The sequence below is a fragment of the Borostomias antarcticus genome (assembly GCF_949987555.1).
Source record: "Borostomias antarcticus genome assembly, chromosome: 20".
Classification (NCBI taxonomy): domain Eukaryota; kingdom Metazoa; phylum Chordata; class Actinopteri; order Stomiiformes; family Stomiidae; genus Borostomias; species Borostomias antarcticus.
The window spans coordinates 3,694,622-3,717,471 of record NC_140253.1 but is presented as its reverse complement, the minus strand read 5'-3'; the positions used below and the strand labels follow the sequence as shown (position 1 = coordinate 3,717,471).

General features: G+C 45.7%; 3 protein-coding genes across 5 annotated transcripts in view; 2 read left to right on the top strand and 1 right to left on the bottom strand.

Moving 5' to 3' along the window:
* The window catches only part of coro2aa (coronin 2Aa), a 35,788-nt gene extending 31,037 nt beyond the window's left edge, over nt 1-4,751 (top strand). Inside the window, exons 10-12 of the mRNA XM_084454242.1 lie at nt 21-111; nt 927-1,138; nt 1,495-4,751. Of these exons, the coding sequence (XP_084310368.1) occupies nt 21-111; nt 927-1,138; nt 1,495-1,626 (435 nt within the window). The 3' untranslated portion in view covers nt 1,627-4,751. The remainder of the gene's footprint in view (nt 1-20; nt 112-926; nt 1,139-1,494) is intronic.
* A 1,791-nt stretch (nt 4,752-6,542) lies between these two features.
* Nucleotides 6,543-11,800, bottom strand: anp32b (acidic (leucine-rich) nuclear phosphoprotein 32 family, member B). 3 transcript variants are annotated; one of them, XM_084454744.1, is made up of 7 exons: nt 11,091-11,800; nt 8,628-8,777; nt 8,289-8,411; nt 8,009-8,186; nt 7,744-7,865; nt 6,901-6,973; nt 6,543-6,727 (listed from the first exon to the last, which is right to left on the bottom strand). In XM_084454744.1, the coding sequence occupies exons 1-7, from the start codon at nt 11,142-11,144 to the stop codon at nt 6,645-6,647; spliced, it is 783 nt and encodes a 260-aa protein (XP_084310870.1). In that variant the 5' UTR covers nt 11,145-11,800; the 3' UTR covers nt 6,543-6,644. The 3 variants fall into 3 exon arrangements, with proteins under 3 accessions (XP_084310870.1, XP_084310871.1, XP_084310869.1); XM_084454745.1 differs by having other exon boundaries at nt 7,744-7,862; XM_084454743.1 differs by having other exon boundaries at nt 6,543-6,724; nt 11,091-11,159.
* Nucleotides 11,801-17,839: 6,039 nt separating this feature from the next.
* On the top strand, nt 17,840-21,945 carry trmo (tRNA methyltransferase O). Its single transcript, XM_084454464.1, has 6 exons — nt 17,840-17,988; nt 18,095-18,228; nt 19,242-19,416; nt 19,714-19,871; nt 20,580-21,263; nt 21,633-21,945. The coding sequence occupies exons 1-6, from the start codon at nt 17,900-17,902 to the stop codon at nt 21,875-21,877; spliced, it is 1,485 nt and encodes a 494-aa protein (XP_084310590.1). The 5' UTR covers nt 17,840-17,899; the 3' UTR covers nt 21,878-21,945.
* Nucleotides 21,946-22,850: the final 905 nt, after the last annotated feature.

Genomic DNA, 22,850 nt, shown 5'->3' with positions numbered 1-22,850 from the left:
TGTGTGTGTGTGGGTCACAGTCGGAGTCGTACCAGGAGGACATCTACCCCATGACTGCGGGGAACGAGCCCGCCCTGACTGCAGAAGAGTGGCTGAGTGGCATCAACAAAGGTCAGAGGTTAACATACACACACGCACGCAGGGGGTCAATCTGCGAGTGTAGCATTTAATTTTGTGGGGGTATCAAAGGATTCTACTTATTCTCTGCAATCTCTGTTAGTGGTCAAGATGTCTTAATAGACATTCCAGACTGGGATCAAATGTTGTTCTTCATCTTGCATCACCCCCACACTTTACACTGTCTTTCTTTTTTATTTTTTATTTTACTTTGATTATTTCTTTTAAATCTGTTCTCACTGTGTTTTTAAGATGTATGTTTTTTCCATCTCTTTTTATGGAAAGCACTATGTGCTACATTCATTTTGTCTGAATGGTGCTGTGTACATAATATGATATTGACATTGACATTGACTGACATGTCCAATAATAGTAGACATACAGTACGTCACCCCGGTCCGATACGCAGCATCTCGTTACACACGGCGACGTTCAAACGCTCCCCCTCCCCTCCCGGTTCTGGTTACCCTTGACGACGACGCCAAGGTCAAGAAGGGGATGAACGCGCGTCTCCACGGTTCGCCCCGGGCCGCGCCTCTCACACGCCGCCGTGAAACACGGCCGGGCGCGGCGTAATGGCGCACGGCGTGTATCGCACCCTCCATAACCTTCCATAGCCCCATCCCCGGCGACGACTGGCCGTCTTTTCGCGGCATTGCTTGTTTTTTGGGTTGTTATTCGAGCATTTTTGTTATTGCCTATGGTTATATATATCATCGTGTTGTCGTCCGCCGACCGTACGAGACGAGAGAAGTCGGGATGTTGCGTTTGTTTACCTACGCTGTTCTCCCCCCCCCCCCCCCCCCCAGGCCCTGTGCTGATGTCCCTGAAGCCTGGGACTCGAGTAGGGGACTCCTGCCCGGAGCGGGCCTCCGGCAAGGGGCTGGACACCCGGAGGTCCCAGAGCAGGCCGGGCCTCCTGCAGCTCACCTACATCCAGGAACAGCTGGACACCAGGGAGGGCAGGAACGGACAGGAACCCCCGCCCTCCTGCTGCTCCCCGCCCAAAACAGAGAACGAGGTACGGGAGGGAGGGAGGGAGGGAGAGATGGAGGGAGGGAGGGAGAGATGGAGGGCGGGATAGAGGGAGAGAGGAAAGGAGGGATGGACTAAGGGAGTGAGCGAGGAAGGAAGGAAGGGAGGGATTGATGGAGGGAGAGAGGGAGGGAGAGATCGAGGGTGGGATAGAGGGAGAGAGGAAAGGAGGGATGGAGGGAGGAACTAAGGAGTGAGCGAGGAAGGAAGGGAGGGAGGAATTGATGGAGGAAGAGATGGAGGGAGAGTGGGAGGGAGAGATGGATAATAATCGCGCAAACCTTTTGTGTTCCTTCTCCCTGTGTGTGCGTGTGTGTGTGTGTGTGCGCGTTCTGCGTGCAGCTGCGTCTGAGGTTCCACAAGCAGCAGGAGGAGATCCGTCGTCTGCGAGAGCAGCTCAACCAGAGGGACGTCCGCATCAAGCAGCTGGAGCTGGAGATCAACAACGTCCGAAACTCCAAGAGTGCACTCTGAGAGAGGCACCCGCCGCCCCTCCGTACCCAGCCTCCCTTACCTCTCCCTGGGGTGGGTCTCTGACCCAGGCCCCCCCCCCCAAAAAAAATTTCAAACTAACTTTTAAAACTCTTAACACTTGACCCTGGTTCTTTTATTTTAACTCGGTTCTCTTGGAACATTCCTTTTCCTGTTTAAACAGGGTTTCTCGTCCTCGGACACCCCTCAAGCGCCCCGCCCCTTCATCGGGGGTGGGGGGAGGGGTGTAGAGGCCCATCTCTGTCTCATACCAGTCCAGCGTCCCGTTATGGACCCACTGTGGTCTCGCCAAGACCACCAACCAACACATGCTTGCACACACATCATGACTGCTGTACATACTGTAACACCCATAGAATATCTATCAGTATGCCTACTGTACTGAATGATATTTTGATGCAGCCGCACCAATACACATCACATCGTCACCCTCAAAGCCCTCATATTTCCAAATCTCTTTTTTTATTTTATTTTTTGTCATCTTGTTTGTATGCTTCAGAGCTATGCAGGTTTGCTGTATCCTGTTGTCACTTTCTTCTTTTAGTTCTCTTATTTTCAACTTTGAAGAAGAAAAAAAAAGACGTGACGTGCCTGTCTTGAAATGAACGGTGTTATCGACTGTCAGGTTGTTTTGTAGGGGTGGGAGCAGACATAGCATATGATTGTATACACTGAATTCATTTTCTGCGCTTTGTGATGATTTTTAATTATGATTTTTTGCTCTGCATAATATTTAAAACTGCTGTAGTTGATGTCAGGTTTGGCTGATGTGTCTGGAATGGCAGATGTGGGTGGAAGAGATGAGAAATGCTTGGTTCAGTGAATTGCGTGAGTATGAGTGTTGGGAAGTACTATGCCAATGTTATTACAGTATGAGCATTGAACTGCGTTTGTTTTTAAACGAGGGTTTTAACTAGTGAGACGTCAATCAGTTGGGAGAACAATCGTTGCCTAGCAACTCGGGAACAAGCCATCTCCTGTCTGCACCTGAAGTCATGCGGGGTTCTGGGTTCAATGCTTTTTGTTTTAAATTTGATTTTATTTATTTTGTTTTGTCTGTTGTACGCGCACAAAACAAAGTCAGCCATACGAATGAAACAACGGCAAATGAAACCGAATGAACTCGCAATAGTGTCTGAGAACAGGTGCAGATGGTAAGTACTGTGCCCCACCATGCACTGCACACGGGTGACATGATTGGTTTAGGGGGGGTGTGCCACAGCCAGCCAGGACGTTGTATCAGTTCTGTTTCAAATATCTCACGCAATCCACTTCACCGATACCACTCTTTTAAAGGTGACTACAATTAATCACGTACTGTACTTAGCTCTCGGCAAAGACGGAAAAAACAACGAGGTTAATTAATAGTAATAAGAACTCACAAGGAGGAAGATGGATGATCATGGATTTGTTTTTTTACACTGGTGACCACAGCCTACCTTGGGGCACTCCCACTCAGTAACCTACAAGTAGGTCTAGGGTTCAGACGGGCCTATGCTACGCCACACTGCTGCACCTGTCACATCCTGTTGGTGGAGGAGGTAGGGCACACTTTTTTGTGTGTGTATGTGTTTTGACTATCTCAGTTCTGTGTTCAAATGAACTTATGCAGCCACTGTCACAAGAAAAGGGGTACTAGCGAAAGTTTAAAAAGCCATTGTGTACATATCTATATACGACTTCAATAAATGTTTTGTCAATTTGTGGAATTGTAAAGTGCTTACCTTAGGGGGATTATAAAAAGGACTTTGTTTTGACAATGAGCCTGTCCAGTCTTGCACTTTGGCATGACTCCAGCCGTAGCTTATGGGCTACTGGTAATAGTTTGACAAAACTGAAAGTCCATAATGAAACTGTAAGAACTTAGAGAGTCAGTGACCAGGGGGGTTGGGACTTCTCAGTTTCAGCTCCTCTTACAAGTGTGTCTGAAGACAAGGCTTTAGTGAGAGAGAGCCCCCAAAGTTTGACTGGATTTGACATGTAAATATGGACATTCGACACACCAGGCTGATGGCAAACATCCACACACACACACATACACACACACACACGTTATACTTCAGATCACTGTGAACAGAGAATGGAGGCACTGGAATCTAACCAATCAACAGAAATGGCTTAACTTAACGGAAGGTAACTTCCAATCCAAGTGATTTGTCTTAAGCACATACTGTATAGGCTCTCACTTACCGGCAATTGTGATATGTTATGCCCTGACATGACACGATTGGATAGGTGATACATGGCTGTCACCAATACATTTACATGACATAAGTGATTTCTCTGAGGAAGGATGCATTTTCAGAGTATTGAAGCTGGTCCGGGAGGGTTTACTCATTGACTAGGACTGGGACCAAAGATCAAGAGGAGGGCAAGCTCTAACCAGCAGACAAGTCTAAACATGTCCCCTCACTGGGGGGCGTGGTGTCAGAAGGCCTAGCTCAACACAGCCACCGTCCATGTTCTGATCATCTGCCGTGTTGAACACTGCCCCCCCCCCCACGTGTGTTGTGTTAATGAAACGTGAACATTGCTGGCAGGCACTGGCTTGGCGTGTCCACTGCGGCAATAAAAATCTGTAACAACTGGTGCTAGGCAGAGTGTCAACCCCTACAGTTGTAATGGCTTTGTGTGTTTCTGCAGGGTTCCATTATAAATGACATGGCCATGATCAAATCGCAATTAAGACGGTTTAGCTGTGACCAAATGATGGGTGGAATGCTGTCCATTCCAGATCACTCTAAATTCTTGGAACAGTATAGATTCCAGACACCCCAAGGCGTTCTAGAATCTCAGTAACTGAATGTTCTCTCCTTCAATTTTGCAGGACAGAAGCAATATTGCAGCAGATAGAACGGAAGCTGTAGTGAGTGGGTGTAATACTGCTGTTAGTTGCACTGCTTTTGCTCAAAGCTGTTTTTAATGAACGGGTTATCCTGAATAGTTGCTGCCTGGCAATAACACCAGAGACTGAACGTGCCTAAAAATGTAGCTGCAAAATTGTTGTTTCTGGAGTTTGATTATTGTGATGTCTTTCAAAAGTGATATTCATGTACACACACAACTTTGTTGAATACAAAAATGAGTTTCAATATATGATTAATTTTGCTCCGTTTACTTTTAAAATAATATAGCCTATTGTTTTTAAAATGTGAAGAAAAACATCAGGCATATAGAATAAAAAAAAATATATATATGAAAAATACTGTTCTGAATGTCTTTCTTTGTGAATATTGGTCAATTAACCAAGCATTTCACCTTCTCCATCTACATTAACCAGAGAAAAGGACAATATAAACCAGGTATAATTTATGTATAAAACATTACAACTAACACGATTTGTAACAGCAAACTGTGAAAAACATGTAGAAGTCACAAACCCCTCAGTCAAGTGGTTTGCTCAATCTCTGGTAAATACTAACACTCACTAGCAGTGGAAGGTTAACAACATATCCCTCTCTCTCTCTATCACACACAAACACGCCTCCCACCTCATGCTCAGCCGGTACACGTGTGGAGGCCCAACGCAGGCAGCCTGACAGACCCGTTTTGTTCAAAGAGTTCTCAGTCGAAGGAGACGCCATCACGGCCTACACTGGAGCATATCCCCCAGATGTTTCAACACCTCAGGAGCCTGGATTGAAAACACATTTGCCCCCAACACACTGGTCAGCTATTACATGTATTGGTACCTTTAGATGTACACACAAAACTGTTTAGAACATAGCATCTTTGGCACACTGGCCATATAACTTTCAAAATAACCACTAGTTCTGTATAAAAAAAACTTCTAAATAGCTCTTTTCCTTTGGGCTAATTGAGTCATTAAATATCCTGTGATGCCCCTCTCAGTTCTAGAGCCTGTTAATGTACACAGCAGCACACCTGGGTCCAAATGATAGTTAACATCATTTCAATTACTTCATCTGTGCTTGACTGTTTTTGTCTGGCACAATGGAACAAATGGCATGTTCCCAAAACGCCCCAGGCACACCAAGCAAACACTGCAGTAGTTGAAAGGATTTCACACGGTATTTTGACCTAGGTCCTGGCACACCTGATTGTACTTGTCGCATAATGAAGCCACTAACCCTACTTTGATGATGAAGTCTTAGCAAGAAGGACTGATGGGTAAAACAATGTCGTCTAGTTACTCTGGCGGTGCCACTAAAACAGTTTACAGAGAGGTGTGCTTAGTTTACAACAATGTACAACTGCAGGACAAAAATCTAAGCCCCCCCCGGCCTGTTCTAGACCGTTCCGCCTTCTCTGACAACAGTGGACATGCAAACTCTGCATTGACTGGTGAGTGTGACTGGTTGACCACTCCGATTCATCCATTCAACTTCATCAATAACAGTTTGGTGTTAAGAGGACAAGCATGGCAGGAGCAAAAGCACAAAATGTTAACATTTTATTTACAAAGTTTTTTTTTTGTCATACAGAAAGTAAAAATGTAGCTACAACTTTGATTTTGCGCAACCGGCGGCCACGCAAAAAAATCATAGCTCGCTGGTTGCACAGTTGCTATAGCAATAATTTTATTGGGAAAAATAAGGAAACAAAAACGGACAAGGGGGGAGGGGGGGCAAAATAATAAACCCAACGACAAAAAAATAATAATTCGTCCAACAAAATATTAAAAGCACAGACCCAAAACTAGATACCAGTCCCAAAGTCCTCACATAGGAGCACATGATCAGGGTTGACAGTGATTTTGTGGAATGCTGAGTGGAGGGCTGCCTGGAGAACCTTGGAGGGGGGGTGTGGGGGGGTAGGTTCTCGGTTCCGTGGGAGATGCAGCTCCACTCGACCCGCCCGTCCGGTACAGTCTTGCCTCACATGGGGGCTCAGAGCTGGGGGGGGAGACGTGGAGGAGAGGCTGGGCGTCTGGGTGGAAGGAGGGGGGGGGGGGTATCTGGGTGGGGGTGGGAGGGGCGGGGATGGAGGGCGGTTGGTAACTTGATAGGTTCTCATTCTTTTGTTTTGTTTTATTACTCTTAATCGTCGTCGTCGTCCTCGTCGTCGTCATCTTCGTCTTCTGGATCTCGCTTCCTCTTCTCGCCTTTCCCTGCCTCAGCTTCTGAGGAAGAAGAGAGCATCTTTGATACCTCAAACTAGTGGTACATCTGGCCTGGACAAAACACCGCAGAGATACCGTTCCAAGACTAAATAAAAGGTTAAATACGCATCGGGAAGTGAAACGCTCTGGGCGAGACGACGGCGCGATTTTGTGACAAGCGAAGGGGCACCCACCATCTTCGTCCTCGTCTTCATCTTCGTCCTCGTCGTCGACCTCTGCATCGGCATCTGGGGCTAAGTCTTCCTCCTGAAGATGATGAAGAAACACACACTGTCAAGACTCAGAAAGACCAGAACTACTCATCAGCCTGAATTCATCACTCCTCCCTCCCCGAAACTCTTATACACACTTAGCCGCTGCCGTATGTAAACTGGATTTACAAGTTTAGGATTGACATAGAGCCTTATTACAACTTACCCATAATGTTGTTGGTTGATGGAGAACATTTTCAGCTGATTCCATGCTGTCTCTCATTCGGCGTTAGTGGCATGCTAATGCTAGCGCAATCGAACCGAAATGGCTAGCATTCAAAGAAAACTCACTCATAAACACTCCAAACATGTGAGGATCGAATATATCCCTTTCGAACGTGGTCAACTTGTTGTGTGAGCCATATAGGTGCGAACAAACGAATGGGTTCAACAATAGTTGGACTTCAAAAATAATGGTATAAAAAAAAAAAGATGTTATAAAAACTCAAATGAGCCCCTGACACTGTCCTCATATTTGATTTGGGTGCACTGTAGAGTGCTTAAGTGAGTTTTCTTTGAATGCTAGCTGTTTCTACTGCATTGTGCTAGCATTAGCATGCCGCTAACGCTGGAACGAGAGACAGCATGGATCAGCTGAAAATGTTATCAATCAACAACATTATGGGCAAGTCTTAAATTAGGCTCTATGTCCAAAATTTTGAGCTACCCCTTTAAGGGGGAATGCGGTCAGATAGGATGGTTAGAGAAGCAGGGAAGACTTGGCAGGAAGGACTGGTAACAAACGATGGCTCCAGGTCTTCTTACCTCATCTTCTCCGCTGACCTCTTCGTCATCCTCCTCTCCTTCTACCTCCTCCTCATCCTCGTCATCGTCCTCCTCGTCAAAGTCCTCCTCCTCTCCGTCCTCATCCTCTTCCTCCTCGCCTTCTGCTAAAACGAGAGGGTCGTTAGATCATAGCCCCTTTGCACAGCTGTAACCAATCCACTAATTTCAGATCATTGATTTCTATGAGGAAGTATTTGTAAAGTAATTATAACATGACCCCGGGAAACAAAATGGCGGATGTCACCTTCGTCGTCGTCGTCGTCCACGCAGCCGTCCGAATCGGACGCCTCGCGGTCCTCCATGTCGTACCCGTCCAGGTAGGTGAGCTGGGGGAGGAGCTTGAAGACGCTATCCCTGTAGTCGTTGAGGTTCGTCACTTCGCAGTTGAACAGGTCCAGACTCTTCAGGTTGTCCAGCTTTAGCTATAGGGGGGTCAAATTGTATCAAGTTGTTGGTTTATGAACTGTGAGATTACGGTGACGTTCGCACCGAGACTGAGGCTTTAGGTCTGTTAGTCGACTCACCAATGGTTCCAAGGTGCTGATGTCTTTCAGTTTGTTCCCACTCAGGTTTAGATGCGTGAGGCTGGGGAGTTTCTCTGCTAAAACGTCAAGGCCTCCACTGATTCTGTTGTCACTGAGCTCCAACTAAAAAAAAAAACAAATGTTAGGAAACATATTACATCATATTGTTGGGATTTTATGTTTAGAAGCATAAACAGCATTAGCTCTTTCTATCCAAAAATTGGAAGATATCTATTTGAAACTCTTATGGAATTGGTTACTGTAGATGTATCTGTGCCGGAAGTGTAAGAAACAGCACTTAAGATCTTATAACACAACATTAATACACCAACTCTTTACCTTTTTGAGTTTTCCAAGTTTAGGAAGGTTGGAAACTGAGATTAGCCCAACGTTTATCAAACTGAGGAATTCCAGGTTGACAAATTCAGCTGTGAGGCCTTCGATTTTCCCTTCATTAGACCTGCAGTTGTCAAGGACCAGTTCTCGTACCTTGAAAAAAAAAAAGGGGGGGGGGGGGCTTTTAATTAGTTCAGTTGTCTATACTTAACATTATGATCTTAACTACAATATATATAGCCTACATTATACATCTGCCTCAGTTTAAGTGTTATAGAATTCAAAATAATATTGAATCACGTTTTGAAAATAATAATTAACACTTCATGTTGACTAATGTAACTTGACTTGACTAATGTAGGCGTGGGTGTGTTTTTCGACAGACTTCTGTATGAATATCAAAAACTATCAATTCCTTGTCACAATTGTCACATTCACTCTTTTTCAAAGGCGGAGTTTCATTTCCATCTACAGCTCTACGTACTTTGCAGTTGCGCAATCAAACACTCGATAAAACGTTGGCAAAAAAAAAAGTTCGTGTAAAACGTCAAATATCATAATTTACACACTGACAAAGTGAAACGGCGAAAGGGCTTCTGAGTATCAACAATAAAAGTGTTTGGATTCACTGTCAAAAGCACCGCGGCTGTGCTCTTTGAAACATTTGAAGGAAGAACGGCACAATAGTGATGTACCTTCTCCTGGCTGCCGGTGCAGTCAGTCACTAATGACCAAATGCAATGATTTCTGTGAGCTAGCAGCTGCTACGGGCTACAGGCTTCAGAGAGCAGAGAGCCATCACCCTTTTAAGAGCTGCGTGCAGTGGAGGAGCTGCAGGACAAGTCTGTACGCCGCCATTACCAGCCCTACAGCAACGGGAAGGATTGCGAATATACTCTGTAAAGATGCAATTTTATTTGCAAATCAAATTTGAGAGGGGGAAACGGATTGCCTCGCCGTCGAGTGGTCGACCGAACGTAAAGTTTGTGACGTTATTTCAGCATTTCAGCTCGAGTGGCGAAGGAAATATTCATAACGGAAATTAGTGAGACACAAAGATGGAGAGAGTTCCTTTCTCCAGAGCTTCAAAGACGACAGAATGACAACATGGCGATTCCTGAGATACAGTATGCAGAGACCTCTAGAGCACTTCGAGGGGGATGTGGCTGCTAACATGTAGTAATATCATCCAAATATCATTATGAAATTCATTTTCAGTGCATAATATGTATTCGTTTTTGCATGAATGCAGCTGAATGTGTTATTTTCGCTGCCCACGCATCGACGCTGTTGTTCTCGTGTGATTCAGGCTGACTGGCTCTTTCACAGCCGGCGACCATACTTTCCCGTGTTGTCGCTTAATCCACATTTCAAAGTAGATTCATTTTCGAAAATATAAGAAACGGTAACATTAAACAATGGGCATGGTTTGCCCGCCGTAGCAAATGTATTTATGTGTCCTTAGGTCGTTGTTACAAGGGGATAATATGGCGGGAACCAAGCATTCTCACTATGCCTGAATGATTTGAATCGAAATTCTCTCGATACGTTTTACACTCTTGCTTGGGGGACACATTTGTTTATAAACCCTCGATTGTGATATTAAGCAACTTGGTCGGATCTAAGATTCGGTATAATGCACAATCGGTTAATTGTTGTTCTCCCTTTTGAAACTTGAGTCGATTGCTGGTCAACTGGAAACGTGTAAAATAAAATGTAACATTGTAGTAAGTTTGGATGAGAGCAGGTCTAACGTGAGTAGTGGAGAATGGGAATGACTCGTGAGAGCCAGCAAGTGACTAATTTGTTTGCGTACGAAGCTATAGCTGCCATAGTGGGTCCAAGACCAATCTGGACAAATTATTATTGCTCCACCCGTGATCTCGATTACAATTTCAAAACTATTGTGAGGTATGCTGTTAAAAAGTCGTTTTTTACTAATTGCTGTGGAGGTTTAAAGTGCAATTGTAATAAAGGGCGCCCCATTTGAGCAGTTATGCTAGCCACAAACATGGCTTCCAAGGTCTATATAAAATAAACCATTCCGTGTATAGCAAAACGCACCGGGGAAAGCTGCCATCCTTCAACGCCAGTGTGAAATAGAAGTTAACAAATTAGGCCACAACATTGCAATCGGATCGAACCGTGTGTGCAACCATCGACCGAGGAGGCTGCGAAACGGTTAAAACACTGCAATAATGCCAGCAAGCAAAAGAATCGGCTTTCGAAAGTAACGATTGAATATAGCTTTTCTCGTCTTGTTGCCCCTTCACGCCCTAATGGGGACAGTGTAATAGATGAAGCTTGTTACAGTTAAGTATTTTCCGCCCTATTAATAAATGAGAAGCATATATCCCATGTGGTCACCATTAGCTAGCTACACAGGTCACTTGGAAAGCAAGAAAAGTAGCAAGCTAGCAGGGCTAACCAGAAAACTAAGGTTTGGTTTAAAAGGCAAAGACTTACATCAGATGGTGTCCTGTTTCTTAGCTCCAAGTGGATCCTCTTTTTCATGTCCATTTTGCCCGAGCGAAAGTTGCAACTTTTCTCTCTGGGGTTTTGGTGGAATCTCTATTCAGTCCAAAGGCAGAGATGCCCGAATGGAGGAAGAATACGGGGCTGTATAATGAACTGAGCCAAACGCCAAGTTAGTCGGGGAGAGGAGAAACCATGGAGCGAAGCGGGACTGGAACAAAATATATACTCAACAGCGCCATCTCTGGCCAGAAACGCCCACTGCCATTGAATAGGCAATGCAGTCACAAAACATGACGATGCCGTGAAACTGTTCTGGTGGTGGTGCATTTTATTTCTGGAAAAGAAAGTGGTGTATTATGTTTGGGTTTTTTAAAGTGAAGGAAAAAAATAATATGAAATCACCCATCGGTCATGCCTGGCCTGTGTGGATTTAAATGACTACTCATGTCATTTGCAATTCCTTAAATAATATGAAATTCACAGTCCATCTCAGGTATATAGTAGCCTATTAAATGCTTACGAAGATAAAATACATGTCATTTCAGTTTGAGTTATCCTACTTCGTTAAATGCTGTGACCCCTCTCTATAGCTCACATGAATTGCCTATTAAAAAGCATATTTTGATATCGGATAATAGGGCTACCTGTTGACTGGGAAATCAAAGGCCAATTCAATTCACTACCATGCTTTTTGTACCGCACAATTCTGATTGTCACCATCGACAGCTATTGTATTGTAAGAATAATGATTAATAAACAAAACAAACGAACAAGTCTTCACTGGATGATTCAACTGTAAATAACCATCACATGTTCTCTCACTGTGGCCCCCATTTCTGAAATCCACACAGGTATGTGGGAAAATAAAAACAGTTGCATTATTTATATATATACATATTTATTTATTTATATACATATTCACATACACACTGCCTGTGGATAAATTTCTACACTAAAAGCAGGCGGGTTCGTTTGGGTAGCAGTGAAGAGAGCATTGTGCGTGAGACGCGGTTAGGGGGTAGGCCGCTTCCTCCCTGGTACTTCCTGCATCGACCCAAGATCCCCCAGGCAGAAGAAGTGTCCTGTGTTCCCCCGCCTCCCCTGGAACCACCGCTACAACACATCTCAACCAGAGGACTAGGGGCGCGCACTCCCCTTTACCACGGCAGTTATGAATGGGGAATTTTATAGGTGAAGTGTTTTTAGATAAGGCTGTTCTTTTTCCAGTCAGTTGAGGCGGTATCGTTTTTTTTGCCTTTGAAGAGGTGATCTGATGAAATGTAACTGTTCACAAATGTATCATAACAAAACATCAACAGCAATGAACTTCCTGTGTGAAACGGATAACCGAGAGAACCCCTATTTGCTCTACTTACTGATTAATGACTATAGGCCTATATATAACACTATAAGCTACTGTGTTACACATTTCTAACACTGTCCTCATACCCCCCCCCCCCCCCCACACACACACACAAAGGTTCTACTACTAATAACTAGATAATAACTACACATATAACAATATGACTAGATAATCACAGGGTTCAAGCCAAACGCCAGTTCCTTTGTGTTCCTGATCTAAATTGCATGATACGTCCATACTGAATGATCTACGGTGGGCTACATTTCCCATCATGCTGTATATCAATACTGTAACACTGCCTACATTTCAATGCCTTGTGGCAGATGGGTCTTTGGTGGTGGAGAGTACTTACCAGGAGAGGGCGCTGTAATATATATTTGGACCAGAGCCCACCAGGGTTTCTCAAGCACTATGGGTGTGTATGGGTGACTCTAACTGCCCATGCTTATCATAATGGATCAGAAAGATGCCCAGCCTGGAGAGACAGAGGAGGTGGTCTCTGGCTGTCGGCAACCTCCCATGACTGTGGTGTGATACTAGTGAAGAGATAATCCTAGTGTTAACTGTAGTTGGATCTCAGAATACTGGTCTTGGAGTCACTGGGGTCCTTCAAAAAGCCATCATCTTCATCTTCTGCTTTCTTCTTTAAGGTAGTCTATGTGTGCGTGTGTGTTTGTGTGTGTTTTTATGTGTTAAGCATGCCAAACTATAGCCATTTCTGCACACAGTGATGTGTGCAGAAATTACTATGATAGTAATACTGGCAATTTAATATTTTTTTTGCATTGCAGATTGTTCTGCATTGGAACCACTGTCCATCTCATTCTGTCAGCAGTCAAAATAGAGAGAAGACTGCATAGCCTATCTACTGTATAGTCTATAGAGAATCCAGTGTGTGTGTGTAGTGTGTGTAGTGGCAGTATACTCTCTGACCTCGTTTTGGGGATTTTGGGACTTGCCAATTCAGCCAGGGGGGAATGTCTTGAAACAGGAAATGTCTTGTGCCGTGCCCCACATGCCCTGTGTGTAGAACGCTTTCAGTGAAAATGCCCCCTCCCCCTCTCTCTCTCCACACATAACACATCTTTAGTCTTTTATGTTGTCTGTATGTATGAGCCACCATGATCTTTTACTCATTGGGCTCCAATACAGGGCATTGGGCAGACTTAGTCCTGAGGCAAACACAGTTAAACTGAGGGGAACCCTCCCTGAACTCTTTGTCGACAGGCCTCTGCCGGAATGGTGAGACACTGGTCGGCAGTTGGGTGTTATTTGCTTTCTGCGAAGCAGCTGCTCTCAGAGTGGCTCAAACACACGCGCACACACACACAAACACACACCGGGCTTCAATGTGCTGTGGAAAGATTTAGAACACGCCCCAAAAATGAACTCCCCCAGCAATGAGATAAGACGGGTATGCTGCTGGCTTCCTCACTCTGCAGTCTGGGGCAAGGGACTGTGTGTGTGTGGTGTGTGTGTGTGTGTGTGAGAGAGAGAGAGGTGTGCGAGGCCCTTCTTGCCGCCATTTTCAAAACCAGAACGTGACAGCATTGCCTGCATTCCCCTCCAGCTGTGGAGTGGTGGGAATAGAAGTAAACATTTCCCTGATTAGATTAATGTGATGATTAGTGTCAACTGAATCCACAAGCTTGTGTTTGTTTGTGGTATGAAAGTGTTGTGTTGGTTGGGGTGAAGGCGGGTGGGGGCAAAAGAAAGAATATCTTAAACCCATTTAGTGTCAGTTTATACTGTATACCCAGTACTAGGGACTATATTTAATATGAAGGTCTCAGGAATGTATCACTCTAATTTTAATCATACTGACCTTATACTGTAGTGCTAAAGCTAACTCAAAGCTAGCTAGACATGAGAAAAAAAGAGAAAGGGAGGGAGAGAAATGGAGAGAGCCACACCCACTGTCCAGCACTGGTGGCACTTTCAGCACTGAGGCCAAATCTGTCTGGCTGACCCTGTTTGAACGCCCTGACAGACTGACAGACAGATGGACACGACACACACAGACACAGTTATGCTTTATTTCTCTGCCTGCCCCAAAGATTAATTGGGCTCGAATCACAGGCCCTCTTGTCTCTCTCTTGGTCGCCTCTGTCAGCATGACACACACACTCACACACACACACACCATTGATGCCTTAAACATGCCCTGTTTTTTTTGCCTGTATTATGCCAACTCCTCCACCTTTACAAACATGATAAGGGCAGAGCTGGTAGAACCATCCCTGCTGTGTGTTAATGGTTAACCAGATAATTCTTCTTTTTTGGGGGGGAAGGGGGGTGGAAGGGGCCGGTACTGCAAAGATAACTTTTTTTTATCAACCTTTTTTTGTGTTTGTTCCCACTCAGTATTAAGCTCAACCAACCTGAAGGGGACACAAAATGGAGGGGACGTCACCACAGAAAGGGAAGGCAGAGTTGGAATATTTAAATCCTGATGATAACCAAGGTAACTGTGAACTTTTCCCCTTTGTTTTTAGGTGAAAAGACTTGGTACGTTTTTTGTACATGTTTCTCTGGTAATTGTAACTGTATGGTAATTCTTACTGCAACCTGCTCATTCAGTTGAATTCTTACAAAACAAGATTATGTTCGGTACAACATATTTTCATCAATATAGAGAGATATGTCAATATTCCTAATTCTGAGACGGTCTTTGAGTAAACCACTAACATGCAAGTTCAGTGCTGTAAGTCAGATATTCATATAACTTGTGTTGTTTACTCTGAATGCTACAGATGCATATCTTCAGGATGTGTAATGACTGTGGAATAAATGGTCCTGTGTTAAGCGGCACAGCTGACCAGCTTGGTGTGTAATGGATCCAGAGACCTGGGTCAATTACGTTCAGCAAACACTGTCAAATACTTAAGGTGCTTAATACTTGATGTCTACCCAACCCCCACCCCCCCAATATTTTCTCAACTGTGTGATGTTTGTGTGTGTCTTTCAGGTGGCATCAGACGCCGGTTGAGGGACAGAGACCTCCTCCGGAAGAGAAAGGCAGAGGAGGAGGAGAAGGCAGCTAATCAGTGGGTTTATGGGTAAATTTATACACAACACAGAAATAGGAACTAGCCATGCTTGTCTTCTCTACTAACAGAACAATGTCAGTCAGAAAAGGATCTCAGTTGCTTCACCAGTGCTCCTTTGTTGGCGAGGAACTAGTCTGTGATAACTGATGTTGATAGAGTCCACGTGTGTTTTCTTAGCTTCTCCAACAATTCTTGCTGCTTTCTTAGCCTCTCAAACATTTCACTTTCCAATGTGTTCTATTCAATTAGATAAAGGCGATATTAGATGCAGGAGAGGGGTGTCTGGTCAAATAAATCGTCTTATTTCACGTTTTTTAAAAGGTGTGTACTGTACACTAGCCAATGTGTTTTACAGTGAACACATTTAGTAGCGGTCGAGTTTGACTGGCTTCTTATCAGTCAGCTGCTTATCCACTATGGAGCAAGAAGAAACAAAGGTTAGGTCAGGTGTTTCCAACTGCTGGCCAGACAGATCCAGGTCAAAGACTTTGCTCTGTTAGCGATGATCGAGTATCACACACACACACAGCTTATATCAGCCTCACCTGCACACCGGGGGCATGTGAATGAATTCAGACCCGGGGGGACGGGACGCAATCGAACGAATGTCACTTCCTCTCACCGATTACGTCACTTCCTCTCATGGTTCCGTGTGGTCGTGGCGGCGCCAGGGAGGGGAGCAGGAGGAAGAGAGCGAGAGGAGGAGAGGAGAGAAGCGGCGCGGGGAAGCGAGGGAGGCCCAAGAAGGCTGAGTCGCCGCCGGACGACGGGGAGGAGGCGGCGCCGCCGTTACCGCTCGCGGGCGTGGCCCTGACCACCGCCCCGCCCTCGCTGCCTGTCCTTCCTGTTGACCCCGCCCCTCCGGAGCCACAGCTCCTCACTCCTCTGGTCCCCAAACTGGTTCCAGCCCCGGACCCCACCCCTGTCTTTGGCCTGACCCCTGACCCTAAAACTACCCCGGTTCCTTTGTCCCTTTCTGCTCCTGCCCCAACCCCTGCACCTGTACTTGCTCCAGCTCCTGCACCTACAATTGCCCCAGCTCCTGCCCCTGCGCCTACAATTGCCCCAGCTCCTGTCCCTGTACGCCTTATTGCCCCAGCACCTGTCCCTGCACCTTTAACTGCCCCAGCTCCTGCTCAGGTACCCCTTATTGCCCCAGCTGTACCTCCCCCTCCCCCTGCCCCGAAGCAGCCCCTGGACCCAGAGCCCCAGGCCAGCGATGCCCTCAACCCGGTTCTGATTGAAGACCTGGGAGCGGACGAGGAAGAAGACCTCCCCCCGCCAAAAGACGACAGAGTCACGGATCAAGGTATTATGAGCCTCTCTCTCTCTCTCTTTCTCTCTCTCTCTCTCTCTCTCTCTCTATCTTTCTCTCTCTCGCGCGCACACGTTTGGGTTAGACTGGGTACAAATACATTTGTCAAATAATAAATTAATACACTTGTGGTGCACTTTATTTAGTTGGCCATGTCCAATGAAACTAAGGGAACACTTCTAAAAGAGCAAACTCAGTGGTAAGTCAAATGAGCCTCAGGCATTTTGTCTGAATGAAGAACTGCTCTCCTGTGTCTGCTTCTAGGGTCCACCGAGGAGCCGTCCATCAGTGCCTGAACAGAAGAAAACGTTGTACTTCACTTCTCCTTATTTTCTCTGAAACATACACACACACACCATATTTCACCTCTGAAAACAATTGCTTAATACTACGAACAGATGTATCATTCAGATTAGTGGAGCTGGTGGTACCGTGCAGGTCAACATTATTATTGTAATTTTCAATGTTTGAATTGCTCAGGAGGAACCATTTATGGATGCAGAATGATGAATATTGCACTGCGATTATGATGAAGCCTAGCATAGAATTTAAGCCAAAGATACTCTTGTATTTATTTATTTTGCATAATGTATGAAATATTTCAGGATACTGCGCAATATCTTTATTATTATCAATGATTGGTATGAGCTAAAGAGATAAAAGATCAAATAAATCAGATACATTTTGTTTGATATCTGGTAAATTGTGTTTTATAATTGTATTTTTTTTTAACACCAATTTTGTACAAATAAATGGTTCATGTAAGTTACACCATGACAATAAAAACGTTTTCTCTGTCTGCAATTTTACTGCCTACAACACTTACTCAATATCGCCATCTGTTGCTCATTTGCAGTATTGAAATAATACCATACTCTTTCCATGAGTAAGTTGCTGGTTGTCCAACAAATAAAATAGACATGTGCTCTTCCGTCTGTGCGGAGTTGTAAACGTGTTTACGTTTGCTCTGGCATAAACAACAGTCGTTGACATTATCAGAGGTGTTTTGTTGCGCTATTTCGTTGAATCCAAGTTAGCGAGATAGAAACCCGAGGAGAAGAATAGCAAAATGTCTGACACGTGCTGCGATCGTGGCGAACATATCAATAAACTTAATCAGCAAGTGTCTGTCATGCGTAAAGAAATCAGGAATCTCCGGTAAGATTGAATTGCAATGCAGTCATGTCGACATCACACTCTTCCATTCGCCGTTACTGGCTTTGATAATATAGCCTAGGCCTAAATATAACATTTAACATTCCAGGCAGTCTTTGGACACTGCACTTCGAGCTCATCGCAAACAGATGACAGCTCTTCAGTCCGCCCTGTCTAACGTGGGTCAGGGTGGATCTCAGACCTGCCAGTCAACCTCGCAGACAGAGCTCGCACTAGAACAAGGTACAAGACAAATGCTTACAAGAATATGATGCAGCCAGCCTCTTTGATACAACTGTACAAATCTGAACCTGCTATTTAATTTGGTGCATTTCGTGAAGGCATTTCGTTCTCCCAAGCCAAATGGAGCAAGAACCAACTGGCTGTCATCTACTATCACTTGTACATAATCCAGTCTGACACTGTATATCTATTTATACAGACTGGACGTATGTGCGTACCTACATATTTGATTACTCTGTACTTTACACATTCTGTACAGTAGCCTACTGGTAGGCAGCCACCAAAGAAAATAATGTTTAAAGCGATTTATCTGGGCAGTGTTTATTTGCTTGTAAAAACACCATATAAAACAATTTAATAAACATAAATAAACATTAATACAAAAAAGTAATACAAATATCTTAAGAATAAAAAACAACAGTATCTGTCCATGTTGTAGGTTGGCAGTCTGAAGAGAATCTGAGGCACTCTGAATAAATAAATAAAAAACTTTATTAAATCATGAACCAAAATATGAAGTAAAAAAAAAAAAAAAGTAGGTAATTTGTGTGGCCTCCCTTAGAACACAAAATTCGCTTTGGTACACGTTGTCATTTTAGTACTGTGGTAAATGCTTCCCAAGCTTTATTATTATTAATGTTTATTTGTATTGACTGTAATGTTACATAGAGTTTTTACAAGCAAATAAACACTTACTGGCCAGATAAATAGCTTTAAACAAATTTCTTTGTGACCCTAAGACTTTTATTACTTTTTATTTTGCACAGTACCGTATAGCCTTTTCTTCTTCCTCTTTTTTATGCTTATTGCTACTATGCACATTCTGTTTCTGCATTGCTGTCATTTTTTCCCACTGCTGAAACGCCACATTTCCCCCTAGGGGGGATCATTAAAGTATCTATCTATCAAGAGTAAGTGCTTTGGAACCACATATGATTGCTCCACAGAATACTTTACACTCACGTATATCCCTTGCCCAGCTTAATAAATTGCATAATGTATAATTCTAATAGGGAGCATCCAGACCATCCCTATTGGTATCATCCGCTCCTGTTTTTCGGTGAAGAACGGCACCCCCAGACAGCCCACGGTCTGCGGGCCCTCCAGAGCCACCCTGCAGATCAGACGGGACGTCTTCAGCAACCCCGAACACTCGCTGGTCGGCCTGGAGCAGTACTCCCACGTATGGTAGGTAGGCTGGAAGCTAGCATAGCCAGCGTAGCTCGCCCAGCGGCGGTATCCAACGCAGATGTGGGCTCACAGAGAGGAGGGGCGGGGGGGGGGGGGGGGGGGGGGGCTGTAGGCGCTCGGAGAACATGGAAAGCGAGGCAGATTGTGCCGCGCAAACATCTCTCAGCCATCACTGGCGACCGCTAATTGCACCTTAAATCCAGCGTTGCCCAACCGCGCCTCAAAAACACGTCAACATTATAACGCCAAGTCGATATGGCCGAGTCAGTCATAGCAGATCTTCTTGTCTTCCAGGGTGATCTTCCTCTTCCATAAGAACGGCCACCTGAGCTCCAAGGCCAAGGTGAAGCCCCCCAGACTGGATGGTCAGAGGGTGGGGGTGTACTCCACCAGGAGCCCCCACAGGCCCAACGCGCTGGGCCTCACCCTGGCCAGGCTGGACAGGGTCTCAGGTGAGCGCCGGGAACAACACTCCACAATATATGTGGGGCCTACTGTACTTGCTCAGTTGTAGAAGAAGAAGAGTTTCAGAAAAAGATATTGTGGAGTTTCAGAGGACGTATTGCAGAGTTTCTGAATAGAAGATAATATTAAAGAATTGAAACAAAGCACTTGATGACTCAGTACTTCCTAAAACAGTTCCTGATACTGTGGAATGCTTTCATATCCATATGGTTGCCGTATCAGACAGACGTTAGAACAGGCTTGACCTGCTTTGTTCTATGGAGCCCTGTCTGAGGGTGTGGGCCTGGCCCAACACTGAAACAGAATGTGACTGAACGACTTCAGTAAAGCTTGAGGAATGTTTCTTTGTGTGTGTGTGTGTGTGTGTGTGTGTGTGTACGTGCATACGTGTGTGTGTGTGTGTGTGTGTGTGTGACCCCGGTCATCAGTCACCACCAAGCCCCACTGACAGATGGCGAGACTGATTCTCTTGTTCTGGAACTTCACGGTGTGTGTGGGTGTGTATGTGTGTGGGTGTGGGAGAGTTTTTTTTTTATTTGCCTGTGTGTGTGCGAGAGAGAAAGAGTGTTTTTGGATTTGTCTGTCTGTGTGTGTGTGTGTGTGTGTGTGTGTGTCCAGCTGTACGCTTTCATGTTACAACACTACTGCGACACGCAGCGATCACCACAGTCCCTCCCCCCCCCGCTCTCTCCCAGGCGATACCCTCCACCTGTCGGAGATCGACATGATCGCCGGCACCCCCGTCCTGGACGTCAAACCCTACATCCCCGACTACGACTCTCCTCACCGCAGAGCGGGCGCGGACCCAGAGGAGGAGCCCCGGGACCGGTTCCGAGCCGAGGCCACGGACGCGTCGGACGACGGAATGACCGTGAACATGGCCGCAGGAAGTGCTGCTTCTTCTGTGGCAGCTGACTCGGAGACTCCTATTTGGTCTGCGGCAGCTGGGCTGGACTCTGCCGGGAGAGGTGGTTGGCAGAACCGGGACTCGAGGACGCTCCTCTCCAAAGACAAGTCCAAAGTTCACATCCTGAGCGGAGATGATGTCTCAAGCGCCTCGGATCCCGACAAGGCACCGGCTCCCTCTTCTTTTCCCAAAGACATCAACACAGTGCTGGAGGGCGTCAAGGCCTACGTCAGCCAGGGAGATGCTACCCAGTCCCAGGGGAGCTCTCTAGGAAAGCCCCAGGCTTCAGACGGGCCTAAAGCCAGACTATCAGAGTCTATGGAGGAGGATGGGGCTGGGCCTTGCTATGGGGAGGAGGCCTACAGCACCATCGCAGCCTGGATCAGGGAGCCTCCCGTAGCCAGTCTAGATGTGCGCTTCACTCCCCATGCAGAGAAAGAACTGGCGGAGTTTCTTCCCCCAGGCGCCACTGGTAAGCCCGTAGAAGACTTTTTTGCTCCGTGGGGAGCCTATTTCATCCACAAATGACTGTAGTGCTTGTGAAATTTGTGTAGTGCTTGTGAAATTCGGGCTGATCTCCAAAAGACCTCACCTCCTTGGCTCCTTGGAGGGAGATTGCACTTTTGTGCCACTAGAGGGTGCTATTGTTAAGGGAATTGAACCTCAATACATGTTTGGTACCATGGTACTGCTGGCTCATGATAATGGATTAAGTTGAATTATATTGGCCTAGGATCAAATTATATGGGCCTATGGTATCTCTATAGGGCCTAGACAGTTTTTTTGTGATGTTCCTTACACGTTCTCCTTTCCCCCTACACGTTCTCTGTAGAACCTCCAGGATGTGGTGGACGGCCCAGGTTCCGGTTCCTGCGGGGTCCGGAGGAGGCGGCGGAGGCCATCAGGGCGGTTCTGTCTGCCGACCCGCGGTCAGTGTACCGGAGAACCCGGTGCCAGGACCGCCTGTTCTTCTTCACTCTGGACGCCGCTGACGTCACCTGCTGGTTTGGACCGGGCTTCGCAGAGGTGCTCCGGGTCAGGCCGGTGGTACGCGACAGAACCCCTGACACAGTTGGACGGTTCTAGGAAGAGCCACATTTCTGTTTAATTCGACAGCTAAGAACAGCTATAGGCCGGTTTCCCAGACTCCTACATCAGGCCTTGGTTTAATGTGCGTTAACAAGCATTTCACTGAACTGTTTATGGTACCCAAAGGGCAACATTTCTGTTTGGTTCAATTCAATATTCGCCGGACCTTGACTGAGGATTATTAACTAAATCGATGCTATTTTGTGAACATTAGTATCGATGGACTTTGTGTGTGTTGTGATTGGATACTGAATGCCTGTTGCCTTAAAGTAACATCAACAGGCTTCTGTACGATGGAAGGGGGCGTGTTTGTGTGTCATCCACTATCGACTGTTATCTGTTAGTGTCCACTTAAGCAGTTGGAGTTCTATTTAGTGAAGGCGTGCACTACGCCTCACTAGTACGCAAGTCAGATAGTAACCTTGGATTTTAATCCCCACTATGGTGTTCTGACATTATTTTTTTCCCCAATTATTTTCCAAGCTCTTTAGTCATCCTCTCAACTAATACAATGCAAGGTCTCAGATTTATTTTGTTGCAGTAACTTAATGTCCTTCTATCCCGGGTGACGAGAAACCGAGGCGTGTGATTGGTCAGTTCTGTCGTTGTTAGATGAAGCGGAGCTTTTCACTGCCTTGCTTAGATTTACTACTGCTACCACTCCCCTGACTAATAGCAACAGCAAATCACTCTCCAGAAAGGGCTTTGTATGGAGTGTGTGTGTGTGTGTGTGTGTGTGTGTGACTGTGACTGTGAGTGGCTGAGCAAGAGGGGGCGGGGGGGGGTGGGGTGGGGGCTAGAGTACTGGAGACAGACTGAAGCTCAGCAGCACTAAGGAGATTCACATCAAGCCAACCTGCCTTCAGGCACAGACCGAGTATCCCAGAGGTCTCTCAACACTGCTGGACATAAACGCTCCCTCAGAGAGACCTTCCTCTGAATCAAACCCATGGATCTCCACCAGGCTATC

Bases quoted from the DNA above. Each gene is read 5' to 3' on its own strand.
- anp32b (XM_084454744.1), bottom strand. From the start codon at position 11,144: ATGGACATGAAAAAGAGGATCCACTTGGAGCTAAGAAACAGGACACCA. The intron at 8,778-11,090 runs GTAAGTCTTTGC...TTTTTTTTCAAG, and splicing joins GAAACAGGACACCATCTGAT to GTACGAGAACTGGTCCTTGA. The intron at 6,728-6,900 runs GTGGGTGCCCCT...CTTCTTCCTCAG, and splicing joins TGAAGACGAGGACGAAGATG to AAGCTGAGGCAGGGAAAGGC.
- trmo (XM_084454464.1), top strand. From the start codon at position 17,900: ATGTCTGACACGTGCTGCGATCGTGGCGAACATATCAATAAACTTAAT. The intron at 17,989-18,094 runs GTAAGATTGAAT...TTAACATTCCAG, and splicing joins AAAGAAATCAGGAATCTCCG to GCAGTCTTTGGACACTGCAC. The intron at 19,872-20,579 runs GTGAGCGCCGGG...GCTCTCTCCCAG, and splicing joins CAGGCTGGACAGGGTCTCAG to GCGATACCCTCCACCTGTCG.